Raw genomic sequence first — 26,333 nt, forward strand, 5'->3', positions numbered from 1 at the left:
TCAACCATCTGGCTTAGATGGGTCCCAGTCCATGACCAGTAAGACATGGACTGGGACCTGCAATTAAAGTTAATTTTGAAAAAATCTATTGATAATATTTACACATTTATGTACAAATGCTAGTCATGTTATTTAGTATAATCTCTTGTCACATTATGTAGCATATATAATGCAGGGCTTGTTTTGCAAGTCAGGCTACTAGATTCGGGGAGATCCTATGAATATAGTAAATAGCTGGCCACTAGAGGAACCTCTTTTTAAAGGCTTTGTTACTTACGTTCAATGTTTTTGTCGAGCTCAAAAAACATCCATGCCCTCAATCTGCAGCAACCAAATTTACAGTACAAAAGATTTAGGAGTAGTTTTTCCAGATTTACGATTATACTGTAAATTTACAGTATAATCGTAAATCTCGAAAAACTACTCACTTCTAAATCTTTTGTAGTCATTTTTGTATTACTTTAGTATAAACACATGTTAATTTGGATTCATATGTTGTTTTTTTCTGACTTTATATGAACGAAAAGACACACATTGGAAATAGTGATATTTTGAAATATCACTGTCCTGGTCACAAAAGCAAAGTTTGTGGGGAATAATAGCCATTTTCTATACTTTTGAGGCATAAGCAATTAGGAAATAACACTTACTACCCAGGAACAAAAACTGTGTTACATAGTGTTATGTTCAGTATGCACAAAAGAAGTTGGCTTGTCAATATCTTACAAGGCTGTAAATCCAGACTAGCATTATTCATAGACCCTATCATGATTTGTGTTATACTTGTAACACAAAATGATACAGAACATAAATAAATAGATAAATACAATAATAAATTGTTGTGACCGGTGTAAACAGTGTGGGGGTGGGAGTTTTATTTAAGTTTGTCAAGGATGGGGGCTAAAATCTCATCTCTGCCAAATCCTTGTGCAGAATATGGCTGTAACTTAATTGAAAATCAGTTAAGCCCAGCCACATGCTATAAAAGAGGAGAGAAATCCTTTGTTTGGTGGTGGTTTTGAGGAGTAGATGTACTGCGTTTGTAGGAAAACCAATTCAGTGAAGGCCATTGCCCAGCTTGAATGAAAGTCATTTATTTTGTGTAAACCTTTTTATTTGGCCCTTTTGTCTTTCTTTGTCAATTTGTAAAATAAAAGTGCAATATAGAGATTAAACTACAGTTATGTGCCTGAGTCTGCTTTCTGCCGAGGATGAACATTGCTAGAGCTACCTGGTCACAATAGTGTAGGAAGGTGCCATTACTTACTGTGAACTGGTTAATGAAAGGGGCATTATTTAATCCTAGAGTAGGTTCTGTGCCCTGGACAGCACTCTGCTGGAGCAAGGCCTCTGACTCCATCAGCATCCTGTACTTCACTATTGCCCAGGGAAAATCCTGCCTCCGGGTTCAAGCAGGCACCTACAGCAATTGGACATGTCCACAAGCAAATATATTAAAGCCAAGAATATCAGATCAATACACAGATTAAAGCACATCTTAAAACATTTGTTTGATCTCGTCTTTAGAAGATAACTGTGCAGTGCTTTGGGACAGTCCTGCACCGGTCCAATTTTTACTACCTGCTTCCAATCCAGACCTAAAACTACAGGATCCAACCCGAAACCACAACAGTACCGTCTTCTTACCCGTGACCTGACCCGACCTGCTTTAATAAAATCTGCAACCTGACCCAAACCCTCAAATGTTTGTCCTTTACCTACTGCCTGCGTCGACGGGCTCTCACGTAGATATCTCTACCATTCACCACAGTTTTTACAATAGGCTATACAGCGTGATAGCTTTCTCTAATGGTCTGGATATATTTTAACATTGTAACATATTAACTATCTCTACTTACTTTACTATAAAATACCTGTCTATTCCTTTCCTGCCACCAGCTGAAAGGGAGCCACAGCTGTGCTTTTGCAGAGATGTACCAGTTTTGTGGCTGGTTACCAAAATAATTACACACTTCTGATTTACCTCTTGAATTATTATCCACTACATGATGTTATAACACCTCCCCAATCACAGGAGCATACAGGAAAAACAAACACCTGCCTTTAATTCCAAAATATCACAGAATGTAGAGCGACTATTCCAGTTCAGTGTGATAAGGCACAGAACAAATTACAGGATACCCTTAAGTTCTTTAATTCAGAAAACAGCAGGGCCAAGGTCGCCAAGAAAAATCACACTAATTCACTTTAGAAGACATTTGTTTATTTTAAAAATCCTAAAGTATCCACACATTGTTTAAAAAGTACTTATATAATGAGACAATCATTCTATTCACAAACAAGTAATCAGACTTCAAACGGGAAAACAAGGTTCACATCAGTGGAGGTCATGTATTAAACAAGGCGCCAGTGCAACAACGTTTGGAACAGGGAGTACACATTTTCATGAAATAGTGAAACAAAATAGTACTAATAAAAAACAAAATACCACAGTCTATACACACAGACAATCAGGGGAGGGAACAAAGATCTAGAGACAGAGAGAAACCAGCATCACAGTATAGCCTACTTTGTTTCACTTCTAAATTCCTGTCGGCTTCCGCCAGGCTAAAAACATTCAGGTTCATTATTCAACACTGGCATATCAGCCCAATACTTAGTCGGGATGCTCCATGTACTGGTCGGTTTAACTTAACTCGTCGTTCCAAGCTCCAAACACTGCGGTCCGAGTCTCACTCCTACATATAGAAACACAAACCCCATCAGTGGCGCACCGAGGAGGGGGGGGGCTGAGTAGACTATAGGCTGACCCAATGAACCAAAAAGGCCTTGCTATAACGTTTCCTTCAGCAGGTTATAGCGTCTGTGTTGTTTTGCTGTGCACCAGACTGACAGCTGAGAGCTCTCTTGGTCAAAACTGCGGCGCGAGCAGTGGGCGAGGTTACCAGATTGCATGTTCTGTGATTGGTTGTTTATGTTTCATTAATGTTACTGTACGTGCAGGCGAAAGGACAGAACTGTAGGGGGTGAGGGGTAATAATAATGTCGGGTCGTACGGTCATGGAAATCATGGAAAAGAAATGGAATTTTAAAACAGCGATTTCCAGGCCTGGAAAAAGTAATGTAAAAGTCAGAAAAAAAGTGTTTTCCGTTTTCTGTTTCCACGGATTTTATTTCTATTTTCTGTGGTTGCTAAGTAACGAACTGCGCCAGGTGCCTAGGACCAGAATACGCAGCCAAAGCGTGAGCGCAGTCCAGGTGAGCTGGACTGCGCTCCCTGTCAGAAGTTCTCGAGGAGAACAAAGCGACGGGGAGCAGCCCTATCCCCAGCAGAGTCTCTCTCCTCAAGCCATGGGAGAATGAGATCGGTGGTCCAAGAGCCTCCGCAGCCTCGGCATTTGTGGCTGACGCAAGCCAAGGTCGTACAGACCGAGAAGGTGGCGCTGCTGGATGCCCCAATTACACCGAGGCAGACTTTCCGGGCGACCATAAGAGAGATCCCACAAGGCCACGGAGGTCGCCTCAAAGTTCTCATGCCTTCCAGCTTACAGTCAGCACCCAAGGTGGCATGCACAGCCTGCTGGGGTAAAAGGGTCTGAACACCACCCTCCACCCAAGAGTAGACAAGCAGGCAGAGGCAGAGGCAGAGCAGAGCCAGTGGCATGGGATCACCGCAGACCAGGGGTAACCGGTTCTCTGCCTGGAGACCGAGGCCAGGGCCTAAGAGATCCGCCCCCTCCCAAGCCCAAGGGAGACTGCCCCTGAGCGGCCCTGACTGCCACCAAACCCCCTCACAACTGGACTGACCAACGGCAATGACCCATGGCAAGGCTGCACCCAGAACTCCTGGGTGCTATCGACTATGAGACACGGATATGCTCTACAATTCCACATAGGTCCGCCACCCATCAAGGGTGTGTTCCTCACCACCGTCGAACCAGCGAGGGCGATACTCCTTCAACAGGAGATCGCCAATCTTCTAAGGAAGAATGCTGTATGCTTGGTAAGTCCAAGTGATGCACTCAGCGGCTTTTACTCCAGGTACTTCCTGGTACCCAAAAGGGACGGCGGTTTCAGACCAATTATGGACCTCAGGGTCCTTAACTTGTTCCTCAAACAGAGGAAGTTCAACATATTGACAGCACAGCGGATCCTCCAGTCCATCCAACCGGGCGATTTGTTCACATCGATTGACCTGCAAGATGCCTGTTTTCACGTCCCGATCCGCCCGGCGCATAGCGTACGAATTCTGTGTGCTGCAATTTGGCCTCTTGCTGCCGCCCTGCACATTTTCAAAGTGCATGGATGCAGCACTGGCTCCATTCAGGCTGCGGGGTATTCAGATCCTAAACTACCTGGACGATTGGTTGGTTTGCGCACAGTCAAAAGCACGCGCAGAGGCACACACAAAACAGGCCATAGATCATGTGGCGAAGTTAGGGCTCTCAATACATCGACAGAAGAGCAACTTCATACCGTCTCAGTCCACAGTGTTCCTGGGGAAAATCAAACTGAACTCTGTGAACATGCTTGCCTCACTGTCAGAAGACAGGATTCGGTCATTGGAGACCACACTCTTCCGATTCAGAGATGACGCTCTCCTACAGGTCAAACTATATCAAAGGTTGTTGGGGCTGATGGCAGCCACCTTGAGAATCCTTCCACTAGGGCTGCTGAGAATGTGCCCACTTCAAGCCTGGGTGAATACATTCAAGGTGCACTGTAACAAAGTGCCTGCCCCTGTGTGTATTTTCTGTATATGTTCCGTATGGTGTGTTAAATGTTGGTGTATAGGCATTGGTACACGGAATATAAACAAGTCTGTGTTTCACGTGTGTTTAAAAATTGTATTTAGGTGCGGGATTGTACATCACTTCATGTGCATTTAAAGTAGTAAATATGTGAGCACGAGGTTGCACATAATTAATTCACATGCTGGGATTCAAGTGAATAATTAATTGGTAATTGAATCCCAGCACAACAGTATATATTGATGCATGTTTTACTCACTCGGGGTTGGGTGTTTGGTGAGTAGGGAATGGGAGAGAGAGGAGGAGGAATAGAGTTTTGATATCAATTGCTATTGCGTGCTGGTGGGACCAGCACGATACTTGTTTATTTAAAACTCACTGTGTTTGTTTGTGTGTCAATCTGCTCATCATTTGTAAAGTGTTAGTCTGTTTTTGTTTGTCTTTTTATTTTGGCAAATGTGCCATGTCCTGCCTTTTGTCTGTGTAAACCTTTTATTTACAATAAACCGGCGCAAGCAAGCGTCCTCACCATTTCGTTTCATCTGTCCTGTCTTTGTGTGTTCATTTCCTGGTTCTGACTTCTCCTCCCACATCCGTTCCTCAGCCTCCCTCCGGCTGTCCAAAGCCTCCAGGACTGCCGCCAAAGTGGCTGGATCCATATCCCACTACTGACACCACGTGTCACAAAAACGGCTGAGTGGAGACGTCAGAACCAGGAAATGAATACACATAGACAGGACAGATGAAGTGAAATGGTGAAGAAGCTTGCTTGCGCCGGTTTATTGTAAATAAAAGGTTTACACAGAAAAAAGGCAGGACATGGCACATTCGTCAAAATAAAAAGACAAACAAAAACGGACTAACACTTTACAAACGGTGAGCAGATCGACACACAAACAAACACAGTGAGTTTTAAATAAACAAGTATCGTGCTGGTCCCACCAGCACGCAATAGCAATTGATATCAAAACTCTATTCCTCCTCCTCTCTTTCCCGTTTCCTACTCACCGAACACCCAACCCCGAGTGAGTAAAACGTGCATCTATATATACTGTTGTGCTGGGATTCAATTACCAATTAATTATTCACTTGAATCCCAGCACGTGAATTAATTATGTGCAACCTCGTGCTCACATATTTACTACTTTAAATGCACGTGAAGTAATGTACAATCTTGTGCCTAAATACAATTTTTAAACACACGTGAAACACAGACCTGTTTATATCCCATGTACCAATGCCTATACACCAACATTTAACACACCATACGCAACATATACAGAAAATACACACAGGGGCGGGCACTTTGTTACATGCACCCAGTCCAAGATCGGTACCGACTGCTGCGAGTGTCCAGACAGTTCCGGAAGACACGAGTGGTGGCTCGTCCTGGCAATCTCCGCCTCGGATCTCCCCTCGGATCCCCTTACAGAAGGGAAGTGATCACTACAGAGCATTCCAGTCTGGGCTGGGGAGTGGTCTGGAATGGCAGAGGAATAAGAGGTCAATGGAAGGGACATTGGCAACAAGCGCACATAAATGCGCAAGAGCTGCAAGAAATGAGCCTGGCGTTATCACATTTTTGCCAGCAATTTGCACACAAACATGTGCTGGTCTGGACGGACAACACCACAGTGGTAACCTACATAAATCACCAAGGTGGCTTGCACTCACCGGGCCTTCGGCATGCAGCACACAGACCCCTGTCCTGGACGCACAGAAACTTGCATTCCATCAGGGCAATTCACCTCCCCACCTCCCTCCTGTCCAGAGGAGCTCCAGAGAGCTCAGAGTGGAGGCTGCATCCTCAAGTGGTGAAACAGATTTGGGAGAAGTTTCGACCGGCACGAGTCAACCTCTTTGCCACAGCCGAGTCCATTCATTGCCCCCTATGGTTCTCCACGGAAAGAGACGGGGGCCCCCTGGGAGTAGATGCACTAGCTCATCCCTGGCCACAGGGGCTCTTGTATGCATTCCCTCTGCTACCATTAATACCCCTGACACTAGAGAGGATCAGGGTAGAGAGAGCAGAAGTTCTGCTGGTTGCACCCAGATGGCCGAGATGCCCCTGGTTTGCTCTCCTTTCCGACATGTTGTCGGATCAGCCGTGGCAGCTCCTGCTGCGCAAGGACCTCCTGAGCCAAGCGGAGGGGCTATTATTGCACCCGAACCCAGCCCAGCTCAAACTCTGGGTCTGGCCATTGAGGGGAGCCATCTAGGTTTGCCAGATGCAGTAGTAGAAACACTACAGTCTGCTAGGGCGCCGAGCACTAGATCCCAGTACTCATATAAATGGAAAGTTTTCCAAGACTGGTGCCTTGCCGAAGGTCACGATCCGGTGACTTGCCCGATTGAGATATTAACCTTCTTACAACACCCGTTTGATGCAGGAAAATCAGCGTCCACTTTGAAGGTATACCTGGCAGCAATATCAGTGTGCCATGACAAAACTGACTCTGTGTCCCCTGAGGCACATTTCCTGGCAGTGTAATTTCTTAAAGGGGCTTGGAGGCTTCATCCTCACATGAAAAGTATAGTCCCCAAGTCGGATCTAGAACCGGTACTGCGGGCCCTTATGAGTCCCCCATTTGAGCCCACGGCATCAGCAGAACTGCGTCCTGTTTCATGAAAAGTGGCATTTTTAATAGCCATTACGTCTGCCAGACGAGTAAGTGAGCTTCATGCGCTGTTCATCGATGACACATGTATGGCTTTTACTGGAAGTGACTCACGGGTAACATTAAAACAAATCCATCCTTTTTGCCAAAGGTGGTATCCTCATTCCATATTAACTGATCAGTGGTTTTGGCAACTTCCAGACCTCCCCCGCACAAGTCAGAGCAGGACCATAGACAACACATGGTATGCCCAGTTCGGGCTCTGCACTGTTATTTGGATAGAACGGTATCCTGGAGACAGTCCAACCAGCTGTTTGTCTGCTACGGGTCCCGCTCTAGAGGTCAGGCCCTACCGAAGCAACGTCTAGCGCACTGGGTAACAGATGCGATACGCTTGGCATATGAACAGACAGACTCCCCATTACCGGGAAACATTACAGCCCATTCTGCCAGGGGCCAGGCAACTTCGTGGGCTTTCCTTCATGGCGCCTCCTTAGATGAGTTATGCAATGCTGCTACATGGACAGGTATTCAGACATTTGTGCGTTTTTATCACCTTGATGTGACAAACCGAACGAGACCCTCTCTGGGCTCTAAAGTTTTGTAGGCAGCATGCCCTAGGCGTCATGTAGGCTCTGTTGCTATTGCCGTGGGGCTGTACTGTCAGTAATCTGGTGCCACGACAGCTTTGGTACAGCTTTCCCATTCGGTAATGGTTGTCATTCGAATTGAAAGGGAACGTTAGGTCATTACCATAACCCTGGTTCCCTGAAAAGAGAATGACAACCATTACCCTTTGAGGTTGTGTCCCCAGCTGACCTCTGTTTTCGAAAGAAAATGGTGAAGTGCAACTGTGAGGATGTCCCTCTTCAACAGGAGATGGGCGGGACTTCCCCCCTCACAGCAGGGCCCTGATAGGGCATCTTTTGTATATTTGCTCAGAGATTGATGGTCAGAGAGGCTCTTCCCATTCGGTAATGGTTGTCATTCTATTTTCAGGAAACCAGGGTTATGGTAATCACCTAACATTTCACAGTCTGAAGTCATATAGTATATCTCTCTTCTGTTTCTGGTATGTGTTCCCCTAATGACGTCACACCAACTTTATTCGTTTTCTGTATTTTCCGGAATTATTGATCGTTTTACGTCTCTCAGTGCTCTATGACCCCAAAGCCAAAAATTATTTTCTATGTGAGATATAGACTTTAAGAAAAGCTATGTTTATTCTAGGTCTCCAAGTGGAGACAGGCTTTTGTTTTTGTTTTGTTTATTTTATTTCTGTATATAATAAAAAGTGTTATAAAAAAGTATTGTTCTGGGTCTGCTTTAAAAGGGCACAAAATGAGTCATTCTCCACAGTGTATACAATAGGCTATATAGCATTTAACATTGTAACATATTACATATGTTTTACTATGCAATACCTGTCTATGCCTTTCATGCCACCAGCTGAAAGGAAGCTACACTTGTGCTTTTGCAGAGATGTTCCAGTTTTGTGGCTGTCGTTCACAAAAGCACTGTTCTCGGTCCGCTTTAAAAGGGCGCAAAAAGAGCCTTGACTGAAGGCATTTGTTACAATATATATAATGAGAACCTGTGGCACTGGTAACGTTCCACTCAGTGTGATGGACAGATGGCAACCAAAAGCATGTTTAGGAACTACAGAAGAACACTGGGTATACCACCTGGCTAGGGCTGCCTTCTCCATCAGCTTCCATCAACACAATCCAGGATGAATGCGCTCCACATCTTGTCCGTTGTAGACCTCTGCAAAAGAGTAGAGTCGTCTTCCATGTGAATGAGCCAAAACTCCAGCATTTCTTCACAAATTCTGTTAGTCTGCCAAGATTTTAAGTACTGTTTTGGTGCTGCTCTTTTTCTATGTAGCTGTAGGCCTTTACTGACCCCAACTTGGCAGCTATCAGTGACAGGATGGAGAAGCCTTCTGAGACATCCAGTACATACAAGGGGTCAGAGGCTGTATTTGGACAGTCCTGTCTCTGACTGTTCCCACAGTCTATGCTGCAGCCAGTCCCATCCATCACCGTGTTCTTTGATTTACCACCCTCTTTTATGGAGGACATGCGATTTGCTTAATGCACTCTTAAAACTGTTTAAGGTACTTCACATTGTCAAGCGGGCTATTTCGGAAGATTCCAGTACACACGTCACTGGTCCCTGCCTTGGGTGGTCTGAAGGCAGTCTAAAGCGCAGCACAGTTCAACTCCACTACTCAAACTCAAACTGGGATCTCCATCTAGTTCAGTTTCCACTCCATCTCCTGCCCTCACAAGAGAAACAATACAGATCTTTAAATAGGCATCCTGGCATGAAACCTCCATTATCAGACTATCACCAGGCTTTACTGCACAATCTGAAATTAACAACTAAATAAATAAAATAAGTCGCTACTGTTAAACGTCACCAGCAAAAATAATATAACTATTCTAGAATCCGGCGGTGCAGGTCAAACATTACAAACACAATTCCGCTCATGTAATAAGTTATATGGAAGTAAAGTTGTTTAACAAGTAGTTTTACAATGATTACATTGAGATTATACATACCTGATTGTTAAAGTATGTGATGCTATTGCTAACATTATAATTCCAACAAATATATATATATATATATATATATATATATATATATATATATATATATATATATATATATATATATATATATATATATCATCACTTGGCAGATCTCACATATTCCTATATCAATGATGTACCCATTATGTGCATTTTATTTGTAACAGTATTTTTTTCCCCATAGCTTTTCCATGCTGCACCACCTTTGAAAGAAGGCAGTCGACAAACTGAATTGCATTTGGGACTTTGAGTTCTTTTTAGGCAAGGACTGTTTCCAAGCAGTTTATTTTTAAATATAAATGTTCCAGAAAATATATATATAATCTCACAATATATATATATTAAATGCTTGGCATTTCTTTTCTTTAAAATAACTCCCCAAATCTTTACAGATTGGCTCGTGTTTGAGTACCAATCCCTGCTGCTTTTCAAGGTCAATGTTTTTTTCATGCAAGCTCTCGAAGTTCACTGGAATTGCAACATTGAAGTACCTGTAAGGACTGCTCCATACATTTTCTTCACAATTCACCATAGAGGGAAATGTAAGGTCTGGGAAATGTTGCCAATACATATTAGGTAATATTTACTGTAATTATTATGCAAGCACCATGCACTTTAATTAATCTCTCTACATATCTGTTGTATACAGACTTTTCATTATTTATGGTGGCAGTCATCCATGTAGCCACCTGTCAAGGATGTTATACAGTACTAAAAATGATGTACCTTCTCTAAATGTCACAGTAGGTTTCTGTAGCCCACGCCTGTGCAGCTTGTGTGGGCTACTCAAGACCTGAAAGCTTATGTGATCAGGGTGCTTTACCACAAAAGGGGACTGTTCTGGGTTATGTCTTTACGAAAAATACAATTGTACCATGTGGCCCTGTGCCCCCAAATCCCGGAATATTTATGAGATCAATATCCATCACCTGAAAGAATTTCATAAACACACACACTTTCACAGGCAATCACTGTAAACACACAGCTATATTCAATATCAAAGCTGCCTCTCTGTTCCCTTGCTGCTGTTCTGTACAGTTGTGTTTTCTGTTGAGACTTTATTAGCTTCTATTTCCAACAGTAACCTTGTCCTTTAATGCAAACTGCCGTACAAGTCAGATTTTGATGATAAAGTTTGAAAATAAAATTGAATTGGAATGAAATGAAATGTAAACATTTCATACATAAACAATTATCTTAACTAATGCATTCTTCTTGTTTATATTCACTTTGTATCGATTGCTGTTACTCACTAGAGCTCTCAGAACTCTTTAAGTACACCTGGAACATCTTAGAGCAGTGGCACTCAGCTAGGGCCCTTGAGATCTATTCGTCCTGAGGGATCTTAGGTTCGGCCTGGGTGTCCTCAGCTCACGGCGCACCAGCAACCCCTGTAGTTCGGCCGGGCGCCTGCGGGTTTGCCTGTAAGCTGCCCAGAGCTGTGTTGTCCTCCGACACTGTAGCTCTGAAGTGGCTGCATGGCGGGTCTGCACTGTGAAAAGATGCGTTTGGCTTCCGGGCAGATGCTTCGGAGGACAGCCTGTGTTCGTGTTCACCGCTACAGAGTCAGCATGTGCATGGTAGCGGTTAGCTGAGCCTAAAAATAATTGGATATTCTAAATTGGGAGAAAATGATAAAAAAAAAAATTTAAAAATTGGCAACTAGTTAAAAAATAAAAATAAAAAAATCGAAATTGAGGACTTACTGAGAAGATCCTGCAATGGAAACACAGCTTGCTACCAACAGGTCTCTTCCTCAGGCCCTGTTGAAAGGTTGTTGCCTTCATCAAGTTGCAAAACAAACCAGGCGACAATGGCGTCTAACACACCATTTTTGGTAATAGGCAAACAGATCAGAGATTGCTTCTGATAGCACAAGCCTTCTAGCTTCTGAAAATACACAGAACACCACTCATAATACATAAAGCAGTTTACACAAATTATACTTTCATTAAAACATAGCTTAAGTTAACTCTAAGATGCTAAAATAAAAGAAAAATAATTCTCCTTTGTAGTTTTTCTTCCTGTATTACTCCTTTGTAGTTTTTGCAATTAGACAGAAATCAGGTAGCTCAACAGAAAGGGAAAAAGACTAATTAGTTATCTAATTAATGTTTTAGGCTACTACGCTTCCCTGTCAACCCGTATAACTGCGCCAGTCAGTCTACATTCAAACAATCTATAACATGCAGAAATGTTGGGTGGTTGCTTGACCGTTGTTTTTGTAAGTCTTGTATGATTGCTGTTAAGTCATAGCTTTATAATTGTGGATAAATCACAAGGTTAAGACTACATACACACTGTTACAATAGGGTCATTCCATATTAACTGAACCACAACCGTTGTCCAGCTGTCTTAGATTTTGCTAGAAAAATTAACCTGGGGGTTTACGGGCCCGCTGAGTTCAGAAATGCCTTTTTTTTTTTTTATTATTCCCCTTCAACCTGTGACCTGGCAAAAGTCAACCTAAAGTGAAAAAGGGACCTTGACCAGAAAAATCATCCTGGGCTCAATTTAGACGCTACCATCATGTGTAGCACCTCGTTCAACTCATAATGAATAGAGCTTTCGAAAAAAAGTACCAGGCAGGAGCACCTAACTCACTTTTGGCAAGTAGCCAGATGAGGGACAAGTAACGAGTTTTATTTGAACTTTAGCCCAATCTCCTACCCCCCCCACATGAGTTATTTTGGCCTAAACTTGGTGGAAATACCAAAATTACCAAAGGGGGTTAATGACCAGTGGGGGAGACTTGAAACCAAAAATGTTTCACAGAAGAGTGGTCCCTAAGGTTCTCACAGCAATACTAGCATTTTAGGACTCGCATCCCCTACAGGTTAAAGGGTTTGGCTGAAGTTCAAGTAAAACTTGTCACTTTCCCATTGTCTGATAACTTGCCAAAAAGTGAGTTAGGTGCTCCAGGTATTTTTTTCTCGAAAGCCCTGTTAATTGTGAGTTGAATGAGGTTCGAATAAAGTTGAGCCCAGGGTGATTTTTCACTTTAGGTTGACCTTTGCCAGGTCACAGCCTGAAGGGGAAATAAATAAATAAATACATGATTAGCATTTCTGTTAGCAAGTCAGCAGGCCCAAAAAACCCCAGGTGAATTTTTCTAGCTAAATCTGAGACGGTCAGGCAACAAAATGTCACCTTTCTGGTTGAGTTGGCGTGGGATGACCCAATAAGTCTCTTTATAAATCAGTTTTGATTGGCAGGTGCCATTTTATGTGCTACCATCCATGCTGGGAAGGTTTAAGACAAAGCGCCACATGATTTCACAGACAGTCGTAAGTCTTTTTCATGCTGGATTGTGTATATATGAACATATAAAGGCATAGACTAGTCCATCACACAGGAATAAAAAACACTACTTAGTCAAATGTAGTGGGCTAAAACAAATAGTAAAGTATTCCTATTTAGGATGAATTCTGGACTATTTATAACGAATGGGGAAAAAATGAATAGTATCATTACCAATTGCTGTTACTGTTTTATACACTAGATGACACTATTGGCCACATTTTTAATGTACAGTACCAGTAAATGTGAAAAAGAATAAAACATAACATTAAAAAAGAACTGATGATAAATTAAATACACTTAAAGCTTGTTCAAATCTATCTATTCATTATTATATACATTTTAAATTTTCAATAAAGCTGATCAAAGTGGTTCTATTCAGATATATACATATTATATTATAATATATAATATATATATATCTCGACTTATTATATATATATATATATATATATATATATATATATATATATATATATATATATATATTAGATTATCTATGAATATAGCTTTTGAAAATTTAAAAGTAGTAACACATTTAAAAAAAAAAATACTTTATGCAAGGGGTGATACTATATATATAATTATATATATAATATATATATATATATATATTATATATATATAATATAGCCATGATATATAAAATTCTAACGGTCTGAGGGTCGGTAAAGGTAATGGTTGGCCAGACCGTTCTAATAATTAAACTCAGGGTTTCTTTTACCATATTATTATACTGTTACGTAAAGAAAATCTTGTAAAATATGACAATGCAGGTGTAAGAACGGATCTCTGGTCGGCGTAATAAAGACAATGTTAAAAACAAGCTTTTTTCTTTTTTTTCTTTTACAGAAAACAATAACACACAGCGGCATATACACCTCAATAATAATAACTGCAGTGACTATTCTTCTACAGAACTAAATCAGAAAGAAAACAACATCCTGTTGGGTTTATGTCAGTGACCACTCTGAGTCATTTAATAATAACCGTGTGGCTTCCAATACGGAATGCTTTATCTACAATTATTGCGCAGATATAGTTTCTAACCAAAAAGATCAAATAAGTAACCTTTATTTAAAAATAAATAAACAAATAAATACAGTTACACACTTACACGATCTGGAGCTGTCGCTAAAGGCCAGCACTAAACCCAAACAGAACTGCACCTTATTCACGAATAACTGTATTTACACCGCAAGCACTAAATCACTCACTGCATACTTGTGTTTGTGTTATGTGTTATGTGGGGGTGTTTAGGAACGGGAATGTTATTATTTCGGGACCAACCCAAGGATTAAAACAGAGCAATACATGCCGCTATATTGCGTGTTCTCATTGTTATTATTTACTGCTGTATGTCATCAAACTTTTGGATTGTACAAATAAAACACCATTGCACCTGGATTATCGTTGTCTGTCTGTTTATTGATCTCCACAGCATTCCTGCACCTGCACACTGTACACTGTTTTGTGCTGTGCACAAATATAATGTACGCATAGCTCAATTTGGCGGAAGTGGCCAACAATTTGTGAGATCCTGCTATGTTCGAAACTATGTGCCAAGCACAAAACCAGTTTTACGAGGCGTAAAATAACATTTTTAAAAAGCAAGCCTATTTCCGCGCATATCACTCCAGCACTCACTCATTCAATCACTGCAGGCGCTTTTCGAGGTACTACAGCAATGGAAAACATCCAGCGTCCTGTCCACATCTATATAATGATTATATTCAAAAGAACGATTGTGATAGCAGCATCGCTAGTTTTAATACATGTTTAATAAATAAACAGGGAAGCTGCAATCATGATTGTTTTTTATGGACCGAAGCATGCTTTCTTGGTTCTGAAAGAATAACTCCCAAAACAGGATAAAGTACACCACGGTATGATAGTACATACCATCGGTATGTAACATAGACCGAGCCAGCGGATACTAAACAACTACCTGTATAATGCAGGAAAGATTTACTTTAATAGACACATACAGCAGTATATCAACCCTAGAGCAATCAAGAAACAGTTTGCACCTCCTTACCTTGCATTCACATGGATTTCAATATCAAAGACACTGCTTCTATAGTAGTAGGCTAGGCTACTGATTACTGTATTGATTAATTTTGTCAGCTTTGTGAATGTAAAGTTAGTGTATGAAAGGTGCTCCTTTCTTATTCCACTGACCTTTCATCCCGTTTTATTTAATCTAGAAATTTGTAGAAAGTGAATTAAAAATAAAAACTGAAATAGCTTGGTTGGATAAGTGTCCACCCCCCTTGTAATAGTTCAGGTGTAACCAATCGCCTTCAAAATCACACACCAAGTTAAGTGGCCTCCACCTGTGTTGAATTGTAGTGATTCACATGATTTCAGGATAAATTCAGCAGTTGCTGTAGGTTCCCTCTGCTGGGTAGTGCATTTCAAAGCAAAGAATCAACCATGAGCACCAAAAATCTTTCAAAAGAACTCTGGGACAAAGTTGTTGAAAGGCACAGATCAGGCATAAAATGGGTATAAAAAAATACCAAAGGTCTCGTCAAACTGTGCATGTGACAACAATATCCCAAGCACTGTATTTTACTCAAGAAATCACACCTTGAAACCCGTTTGAAGTATGCAAAAAAAACACTCAGGAGATTCTGTAGCCATGTGCAAAAAGTGCAAATGCAAACATTTTATTTGGCGCAAACCCAACACAGCACATCACCTAAAGAACACCATCCCTACTGTGAAGCATGGTGGTGGCAGCATCATGTTATGGGGATGTTTCTCATCGGCAGGGACTGGGGCACTTGTCACGATAAAAGGGAAAATGAATGGAGCAAAGTACAAAGAAGTCCTTGAGGAAAACCTGCTGCACTATACAAGATATCTGAAACTGGGACGGAAGTTCACCTTTCAGCATGACAACAGCCCAAAGCACACAGCCAAAGCTACACTGGAGTGGCTAAGGAACAAAAAGTTAAATGTCCTTGAGTGGCCCAGTCAGAGCCCCGACCTAAATCCAATCGAAAATTTGTGGCATGACTTGAAGATTGCTGTCTATCAATGCTTCCCAAGGAACTTGACAGAGCTTGAACAGTTTTGTAAAGAAGAATGGTCAAATATTGCCAAATCTAGGTGTGCAAAGTTGGTAGAGACCTATCCCAACAGACTCACAGCTGTAATTGCTGCCAAAGGTGATTCCAGCTGGATTACTAATATTATTAATTATTGTTGTTGTTGTTGTTGTTGTTAATGTATGTATGTATTTTCTTATAACAGACGCCCTTATCCAGGGCTACACAGTTCTTACAAAAAAGTTACTACAAAAATCTAATCAGTCCAGCCATGGAGCAATAGTGGTACTCATATTTGTGTGACACCTGTCAAAATTATGGTGATAGAAGTAGAGAAATCATAAACTCACTTTGCAGCAAACAGCACAACATAGATACATCTGTTTGAATTCCATAGAACCTGTGATGGCCCTTTAAATATTTAGCTTTTTTTTTTTGTGTTCTGTTTTGTGATAAGCTGACAGGCTTGCTATGCGCAGAATGTTTCCATTACATGCGTTTAGCTAAGTGCTCTATCCTCAGCAACACTGGCAAAGGGCCGCAGTGCCCAAAGGCTCAATCCATAAAATATCCCTGTAGTTGCATTCTTTAAAGCTCCCTTTCCTTTTTGTGCCACTCATCTGGTAATTCCACACTCAGGTATAAGGACACAGCTGACTTTTTTTTTTTTAGTATTGTTGTTTATTTTTCATTAACATCAGAAGCATACTCTGACACCCACGATCTGCATTCCATGCTACTGACTATGCCATACGGGTGTGGTAGGAGCAGGGTGCGTGGTGAGTGGGGGGCAATTGGAAGGGGCTTTCAGCAGGAGTATGAGTAAGGGATACACTTGTGGCAGCCTTCTTGGCTGGCTCCATGCTGAGATTCCCGTCTTCGGGGCTTCTGAATAGAGAAGTGTTTTCAGCATTGTGAGTTTGTTTTATAGTCCACATTTCTGTAAATATGTTTATGTATAGTGTAAGGAGCATGGGTCGGAGCTACTCAGAACACTGGCTGACAAGTGTGTTTCTGTAAAATAAAGAGTGGAGTTTGATGCTACAAAGATATTTTGTCTGTCTCCTTCATGTTGACACTTATCCAGTTAGCAAGTCGCTACAGTATATTGTTATTTAAGTTATATGTTGAATAGCCTACACTATCATGTGGTCCGTTGTTTCATTTCTCCATTTAGTAGCTTATTTATGGGGGTGCCAATGCTACCGATGTGTGTTGAGCTTTGATTCCGCATTCCATGTGCAGGTTACATTTGAGTGTAGACTCGTCTGAGGAATATTGGTATGTACTGTTGTGACAGAGATCGAATGACGCTTGGTGTTAGATCTCCCTCCCAATCTGTTAGGGCACTAGGTAAAGGGAACAGAGTACCCTTGACTAAAAGACATGACACTTTATTCTCGTGGGTAGGTGGAAGTTGGCGGCTAGAAAAGGGATGGAGCTACAGTACCTGAACTCAATGACCTGAACGGGAAACAGCGTGGCATCCGTAGATTGGAGGAGCGGATGCGCTCGTTAACCAAGGGGTCATGAGGGAGGGTATAAAATAGGGATGTAGCAAAGTAATCTGTTCCTTTGAAATGGTTGGATTTGACCTTGAAGGAAACCATATAATACTGAAAACCTTGACTGTTTGTTAGTGTCTGCTGTAACTGTTGTTTGTCTCTATAGACTACCAGTAACACAATCAGGAGCTATAGCGCAAGCCAACATCAGCCCGGACATTTCACAAAGAGCTGTAAATTGCACCACTAGTACGTAATATCACTTCACTGTCTTGTGTTGTGTTTAGTGTTGGTGTATGTAAAACCTGAACTTTTGGTTGTGGGTCAAATCCGAGGATTACAATTACAAGTGATACACGCCGCTGTATCACTCCAACATTTATTATTTACTGGTGTTTGACTTCGAGCTCTGGACATTATCATTCATTAAATAAAACACATTGCCCTGAAAGCAATTGACTGCGTGATTAATCTGCTCTGCACTGCACTAACCTGTATTCACTCACCACTTTGTCACAACTGTACACCTATGATAGCTGCTTCACAGGGTATTGTTAACAGTCCATTGTCATGTAGTGTTCCAATTCTGCGCATTCAGACACAGTAGAAACAATAGCTGAAACTGGGATACTCAGATGCTTGGAAATCTCCTTGTATCCTTCTCCAGCTTTATGAAAATACATGTTTTTTTCTGCCTAAGGTCTTCAGATAGCTCTTTTTCCCATATTGACTTGGCAATCATCCTTTGCCTAATCCTTTTATGCTCTCTAAGAATGTTCACCTACAATCCAGCATTTAATAGACTTTTCTAGAATTAGGTTCTGCATTATTTTTGAAAAAATATTGCTGAAATAAATAATTGTAACTTTTTTCCTCATCCACAAAAGCAAACCTTTTGCTACAAAATGTTTCCTAACATTCTTTCTTTGAAAAATTTATAGAAATTATAAATTTCCACTGGGTTATAGTGGCCTGCAAAAGTATTCAGACCCCTGACCAATTCTCTCATATTACTGAATTACAAATGGTACATTGAAATTTCGTTCTGTTCGATATTTTATTTTAAAACACTTAAACTCAAAATCAATTATTGTAAGGTGACATTGGTTTTATCTTGGGAAATATTTTTAAGGAAAAACTGAAATATCTTGCTTGCATAAGTATTCAACCCCCACACATTAATATTTGGTAGAGCCACCTTTCGCTGCAATAACAGCTTTAAGTCTTTTGGGGTAAGTATGTACCAGCTTTGCACACAGTGTCAGAGTGATTTTGGCCCATTCTTCTTGGTAGATTTGCTCCAGGTTGTTCAGGTTGATTGGACGACGCCTGTGGACCACAATTTTCAAATAGTGCCACAGATTCTTAATGGGATTGAGATCAAAACTTTGACTGGGCCACTGTAGGACATTCACCTTTTTGTTCTTGAGTCATTCCAATGTTGCTCTGGCCTTGTGCTTGGGATCATTGTCCTGCTGAAAGGTAAATTTCCTCCCAAGCTTCAGTTTTTTAGCGGACTGAAGCAGATTCTCTTGCAGTATTTTCCTGTATTTTGCTCCATCCATTCTTCCTTCAATTGTAACAAGATGCCCAGTCCCTGCTGATGAGAAGCATCCCCACAGCATGATGTTGCCACCACCATACTTCACTGTAGGGATGGTGTGTCTTGAGGTTTGCGCCACACATAGCGCTTTGAGTTTTGGCCAAAAAGCTCAATCTTGGTCTTACCTGACCACAAAACCTTTTCCCACATCACAGCTGGGTCACTCTCAGATGGTACTTTTTGAGTAACAGCTTCTTTCTTGCCACCCTCCCATACAGGCCAGTGTTATGCAGAGCTCTTGATATGGTTGACTGGTGCACCATTACTCCACTCCCAGCCACTGAACTCTGTAGCTCCTTCAAAGTGATTGTTGGCCTCTCTGTGACTTCTCTCACAAGTCTCCTTGTTTGAGCGAGTTTTGAGGGAGAGCCTTTTCTTGGCAGTGCCTGGGTCGTGTGATGCAGCTTCCACTTCCAGATTATTGATCCAACTGTGCTCACTGGGATATCCAAACACTTGGATATTATTTTGTACCCTTTCCCTATTCTATGCATTTGTATTACTTTATCTCTAACTTCTGTAGAATGCTCTTTGGTCTTCATTTTCCTTCAGATTCACAGCCTTACCAATGATCCTTCAACAGTGGGGTTTTTATCCAGAAAATGTGACAGCAACTTTAATGGTTCACAGGTGGAGGCCAATGGTAAGGTAATTGTGTCCTCGTTTGGGCAATTTCATTCATCGGTGCAAACTGGGAGCTTCCACAGCACAGGGGTTGAATACTTATGCAAGCAAGATATTTCAGTTTTTTATTTTTCTTAAAAATATTTCCCAACATAAAACCAATGTCACCTTATAATAATTGATTCTGAGTTTCAGTGTTTAAAAATAAAATATCAAACAGAACAAAATTTCAATGTACCATTTGTAATTCAGTAATATGAGAGAATTAGTCAGGGGTCTGAATACTTTTGCAAGCCACTGTGTGTGTGTGTGTGTGTATATATATATATATATATATATATATATATATATATATATATATATATATATATATATATATATAATATATATGTGGAAGGGTGGTGGGTAATTCACTGACACACGAGACAGAACAGTTGTACTTGGAATACCACCCAGGTGCCCAGTTTTATTTTCAGGACAGTTTTTACTTTTCACCGGCAGAGGGCATTGTTGCTATCTTTCATCCGGTGAAGCCATGCTAACGGGGCATGATCTGTAACCAGGGTGAAGTGTCGCCCCAGAAGGTAGTACCGGAGTGACTCGACTGCCCATTTTACTGCCAGACACTCCTGCTCGATGGTTCTATAATTTTTCTCACGGGGAAGGAGCTTCCTGCTGATGTACAGGACTGGGTGCTCACTTCCCCGAACCTCCTGAGACAACACTGCCCCGAGACCTGTATCTGACGCATCCGTCTGCAGGGTGAACCTCTTACCAAAATCCAGGCTGCATAGCACTGGCTTACTACACAGCCTCCACTTCAAGGCGAGAAAGGCCCTCTGGCACAACTCCATCCACTGAACCGTATTTGGGGCAGCCTTCCGGGTGAGGTCTGTCAAGGGAGCAGCGAGCGTAGCAAAGCTCGGGATGAATTTTCTATAATAACCCGCTAGTCCCAAGAAAGAGCGCACCTGGGTTTTGGTTGTAGGAACCGGCCAGTCAGCCAAGGCTTTCACCTTAGCAACCAGCGATCTGATCTGGCCGCCCCCTACACGATACCCCAAATACTCCGACTCACTCTTCCCAATGGCACACTTCTTTGGGTTAGCAGTGAGCCCCGCCTCCCGCAAGGATTGCAGCACCACCACCACCTTACACAGATGACTCAGCCAATCCTCACTGTGGATAACCACATCATCTATGTAAGCAGCAGCGTACTGCTGATGGGGCTGCAAGATGCGATCCATCATCCGCTGGAAAGTGGCGGGTGCTCCGTGCAACCCAAAGAGCATGGTCCTAAATTGGTACAACCCGAAGGGAGTCAAAAACGCCGTCCTCTCTCTAGATTCCGGAGTCAGAGGTATCATCCAGTACCCCTTCGTTAAATCCAGTGTCATCATAAAATGAGCTGTGCCTAGACACTCCAGCAACTCATCTACCTGGTTTTATTTTCAGGATAGTTTTTACTTTTCACCGGCAGAGGGCACTGTGTCAACGATGATAGACAGCAGCACGGAAATACCAAAGCTGGTAAGCGAATTTACTGCAGGCGCACTCGCAGGTGCTCAAAGAAATAATAATGAAAACAGAAGGCGAAAAGAACAAGGAAAAATAACACAATAATAAAACTACAAATAAAAGGTGCTGCACTCGGCAGTGTTATCCCAGTCGTCACTACCCGGATCACCGACCTACTCTAGCGACTCCCTGCCTGCTCTAAACAATACTTCGGGGGTCTGCCCAAGGGTTCCCCACTGTCACTCTCTGCCTTGTTCGTTGCCGTGTTTCTCCCAGCTGGTTTCTCGGTCCTCGACCAGCGCTTCCGTACACACAGCGTATCTAAGAGGGCAGACCTGAGGAAACAGCAGAGCATTATTTTATAGGGCTAACAATCCCCCAAGACTCGCCTCTCAGCCATTCAGAGAGGGAGAAAGTCCACACACCCACTTTCCCACCTCCTCGTGTCACTGCCATGACTCACAGGCGGTTGTTGGACGACTGCTGCCCTCTTCCTGCTGTATTGTAAACACGCCAGCAGAGTCAGCACAGATCTCCCCCTGCTACAATATATATACACACACACACATATATATAATTGAAATGCATTTCTATTTTTTGAAGACCATTCTTATAGTCAGTTTTAGAAACATGTATTTCTTGTGTGAATTCTCTTTCATGAAGCTATAACAACCAATGACTTTTGGCTAACCAGGCTGACCTCAAAAGAGGGGTACAATCACTCTTTGTTGATGTTCAATTCCAAGCAGCTGTCACCTATAGGGGGAAATCTTTTTCTGTTGCTGATGAAATGTTAAATTGCACAAAAGTCTATTGCACTGAAATAGGCTTCCCCGATAGTAACCAGGGACATTTCAGTGTTCCTTAATGAGCTACCAGATTGATCAGTCGGCAGCACACAGCTTCACTAGCAGACTAGGAGATATAAATGGTGCTTTTCTGGGGTGGTAAAAGCAAGTGTTTCCAAGCGTGAATTAAAGTGTCACAATGCCTTCACCAAACAGTTCTGCGTCCACTGTTTCTGCACTACCAGTGAAACCCTGCCAAAATAAAGTTAAACACGTCTTCTGTTATCTCATAAATAAGGGATTATCAAAGCCAGATTTTTGTTTTGTTTTGTTTTTTGACAAGCAGTTTTTTGGCATATAGTTTGGTTGTCTGAGGGTTAACAGGCGAAGTTCTGAAATGATAACTATGCCCAAATTCATGTGTTCCATACCAAATACCTTTAGAAAAAAAACATGCACACACATAAAACAAAGCAAATTAACAAACGCACATATTAAAACTGACTCATATTTCTGTTCTGTTTTTTTAAAGTTATAAATAGTTCCACAGTATGGAACATTTATTTTTCGTCAGGAAGCTCCATAAACTTTGCATTGACCACAAGACTGATTGAATGAATGGATGTTGCTTCTTCCCAGACCTTTTAAAGCCCTTATTTTCTTGTTACACTGAACTTCATCCCAGTATGGGAATACATTAAAATAAATTATCACAGATGGGCTTTGACTAAGGAACCGCAAGCACCAGGGAAATAACATGCTAAGGCTACCGGTAATGTATTAATTATACTTACAAGTGCTCCCTCTTTATAAGGCAACCCTTTATATTGTGAAAACAGTTACTTATAGGCGGTCTTGGCTGTGGCTCCTATTTGTCTCATAATGCCATTCCACTAGTTCTTGTGTTCTCGTTATAACGTGGAACACAAATAGCACGGTCTCTTACCTATGGCTCGAATACAGTTATAAAGGGGGAGCACTGCAGAGTATTTGTATTTATATTTTTTAAATGATATTACAAAACACACACAAAATGGTAATGACATTAACTATAGGCCTATATGCTTCTAAAATATAAGTCTACTGTAATGTATAGCCTATAGGCTACAAATATGTTCATAATAAGTACAGTACTAAAAAATATATAATTTTTGTTTATTTATTAAGGTCTTAGATTTTATACCTGTAATTAATATTCTGTCAGAAAGTGCATAAAACATTCAGTACTTAATTATAGACTCATATTCTTCCATTCCCCAATACATAATTAATAATAATAATAACAAAATTAAACAAATAATATACAGGTTATTCACTTATTTACTTAGTCAGAAGGCTACAAAGACAAAGAGTATTAAGAGTGTGTGTACAGCTGTGGCCAAATGTTTTTCATCACAATATGAAAACTGCTAAATAATGTTACGTTAACATATTGAATACATACCACTTAGTTATCCATATACTTAACGGAAATCTGACAAGCATGTGACACTTCAAAATCTAACATGAAATACTGTACTACTAATATGGCTTCCGGTACACTTTTGCGTTACCATTTTGTAGTCTGATTACATGATTTTAAATAAAACATCTCAAGTTTGTTCATATAGTTTTTTTTAAATTATGCCTCAGTCCTAAAATTCTAGGTGATTCGATTTTTGGCCATAGCTGTACATGCTTAGATAAAAGTATATATATATTTTTTTTAATATCTTACTGTAATAACTACTGTTGTGTGTGCATGTAGTTTTGTTCTACAGGCTGTTAACAGTGGTTGAACCTATTGAATGTAGCATGAAGGTGGTACTGTATACATTTTCCTTTAATGGAAATTCACCAGATACAAGAGGTCAAAGGAATTAAATCTGGCAAAAGAAAAACACCTTAGACAGAAACAATCTTCAGTGTCTGGGGAAGTTCTAAAAAGGGATTTATATTATGTTTAACCTTGAAAGAAAGCAAGCAACTGTCAGGCAAGGAAATAGTCAACAGAAGTACTTCCTCCTTTTATCCTCTCAGTACCAGGTCAACAACATGCTGTGCCATGTCACTTGACCCAAATCAGCTGTAAAGCTAGGTGGAAGCAGAAGAACCGTATTAAGCAGCCATATCCAGCATTCATAGACCAGAAACAAATACAAACAGTGGCACTGGACAATGTAGACAAATATTAAAGCAGCAAATAATTCCATTAAGTTTTAATGGCAATCAAATAAAGTCTGAAATTGCTGAACCCCAGTAATGAGAGGGTTAATTGTACAGTAACTTTTAAACATAAAAAAAAAAATAAAAAAATATGAAGCTGAATCATAGCATCCTACCTGTTGGGGATATCTTTAGTGATTTCCATGTCTAGAGATTTAATGTGCAGAATCTTGATCTCTCCTTGAATAGCACTGGCTGATACCACCTCACAGGCAAGTGCATACATGGAGTTGGATAGCTCACAGGCACACACTTCAGAAGCACCTGCTTTTTTAGCAAACATACTGAGAACACAACATTGGTCAGTGGTTACCAGTGGTGCAAACTCATAGTTAGATATCTATAAATCAAAGATTTTAATTAATGTAACTAAATGTACCCTTATGAAAATTTAATAACAGTATTCTTGCAGTTTTTTTTATGTTTCCCCCCATGTTAATAATATGCATTTGTCATAGTTTACCCTAGCTTGCCATGTTTATAATGCTTACCTATGATTTCCCTTGCTTTCACTATGCTTTACTTTTACTATAGGAAACTTTCATAAGGGTGTACTGCACATTAAACAGCACGCAGTACAGATAAAAGGCTGAGAACAGCTGTAGCATATTTGTTCAGATTTTCTTTGAACAGGTGGACAGACTGCAACATGCATTGGAACATGTGTAAAACAACACCCTAAAGGTTCATGGGGTGATGAAGGTTTAAGAATTTGCATCTTATTTACAATGCTGTTGGCACTGAGTCTTTACAAATAACCTATGTACTGGTATGAATCCTGCCTATACAACTTACTTTAGAATGCCAGTGCCTGTCCCTATATCCAGCATGGTATTGAACCCAGACTGGATGGTACACTGGTATTTTGCGTTCCTCTTGCGGTCATTCAGCATCAGGAAATGCCAGCGCTCCACTAATCAGTTAGTCACTCTAAAAATTCTCCTTGGCATCAACAAAATCTGGTTTTAGCTTCAGAGCTTTGTGGAAATAGCCAGCTGCTTCATCTCGAAACTCCATTCTACAGAGAAAGGAAACCAAAACCAAAATTAACTAAATTTAAAAAACTGGATTAATCCAATTTGGTTAAAGTGGTTCTGCTGTACTTGATTGAAAAAGTATCTGCATGTGTCAAATGCTAATACTGTGAGCAACAGGAGTACATCGGTTATTACAGAAAATACCAAACTATGCATTTAACATCTTTGTTTTGTTATTTATTCATGTGTGCCTCATCAGCTATATGAACAAGGTATGGAAATTAAAAAGAAATTCCAGCCCTTTGCCTCGTCATTACAGCCTGTCCACATTGCACATGAAAACCCCTCCTGCACAACATTGGAAAATTATGATGGTGACAAGCCTAAAAAGTTGTTCCCCCATACTGCTGAAAATTAGGTATCAGCTCCAGCGCCTGCTCATAGCAATCAAATAGATCCTGGATACGGCTGAGGGCATCCAGATCTTCTGGCCATTTGAAAAGAGTAAATCTGAACGATTCCTGCAGAAGAAGAAAAATAATTTTAACTCCTACCGAAGTCAAATGTTTACAGTTTTGTGGTTTAGCCATTGTTAAAAGATATGCATGTCAATTTTGAGGGTAATTCCAAAAGATTCAAACAGTCATAAACCCTGAGTTTCACATAAAAAAAAAACTTGTTATTTACTTTACTGTTAACATACAGTAATCACTAACCATTTAGCAATTGTGGCCCTGTTGGAATATAATTGTAAACTGCATTTTATAAGTTTTAAAACAACACAAAGTCCAGGGTCCTGACTTGCACTATTGCTGTTTTCAGGTTAAATG

At 40.9% G+C, this 26,333-nt stretch overlaps 1 protein-coding gene across 1 annotated transcript; it reads right to left on the minus strand.

Annotated features, from left to right (window-relative positions):
- On the minus strand, nucleotides 1-25,921 carry prmt9 (protein arginine methyltransferase 9). The gene is given in 14 exon segments (XM_041263818.1): nucleotides 1-57; nucleotides 1,268-1,386; nucleotides 1,389-1,420; nucleotides 9,016-9,046; nucleotides 9,049-9,168; nucleotides 9,171-9,417; nucleotides 9,419-9,440; nucleotides 22,450-22,516; nucleotides 22,519-22,557; nucleotides 22,560-22,573; nucleotides 24,643-24,810; nucleotides 25,322-25,459; nucleotides 25,461-25,544; nucleotides 25,887-25,921. Coding segments are annotated over 14 exon segments (1,158 nt in total). The 5' UTR covers nucleotides 25,907-25,921.
- Between the last annotated feature and the right edge of the window lie 412 nt (nucleotides 25,922-26,333).

This window comes from Polyodon spathula, chromosome 1 (assembly GCF_017654505.1).
Source record: "Polyodon spathula isolate WHYD16114869_AA chromosome 1, ASM1765450v1, whole genome shotgun sequence".
Lineage (NCBI taxonomy): Eukaryota > Metazoa > Chordata > Actinopteri > Acipenseriformes > Polyodontidae > Polyodon > Polyodon spathula.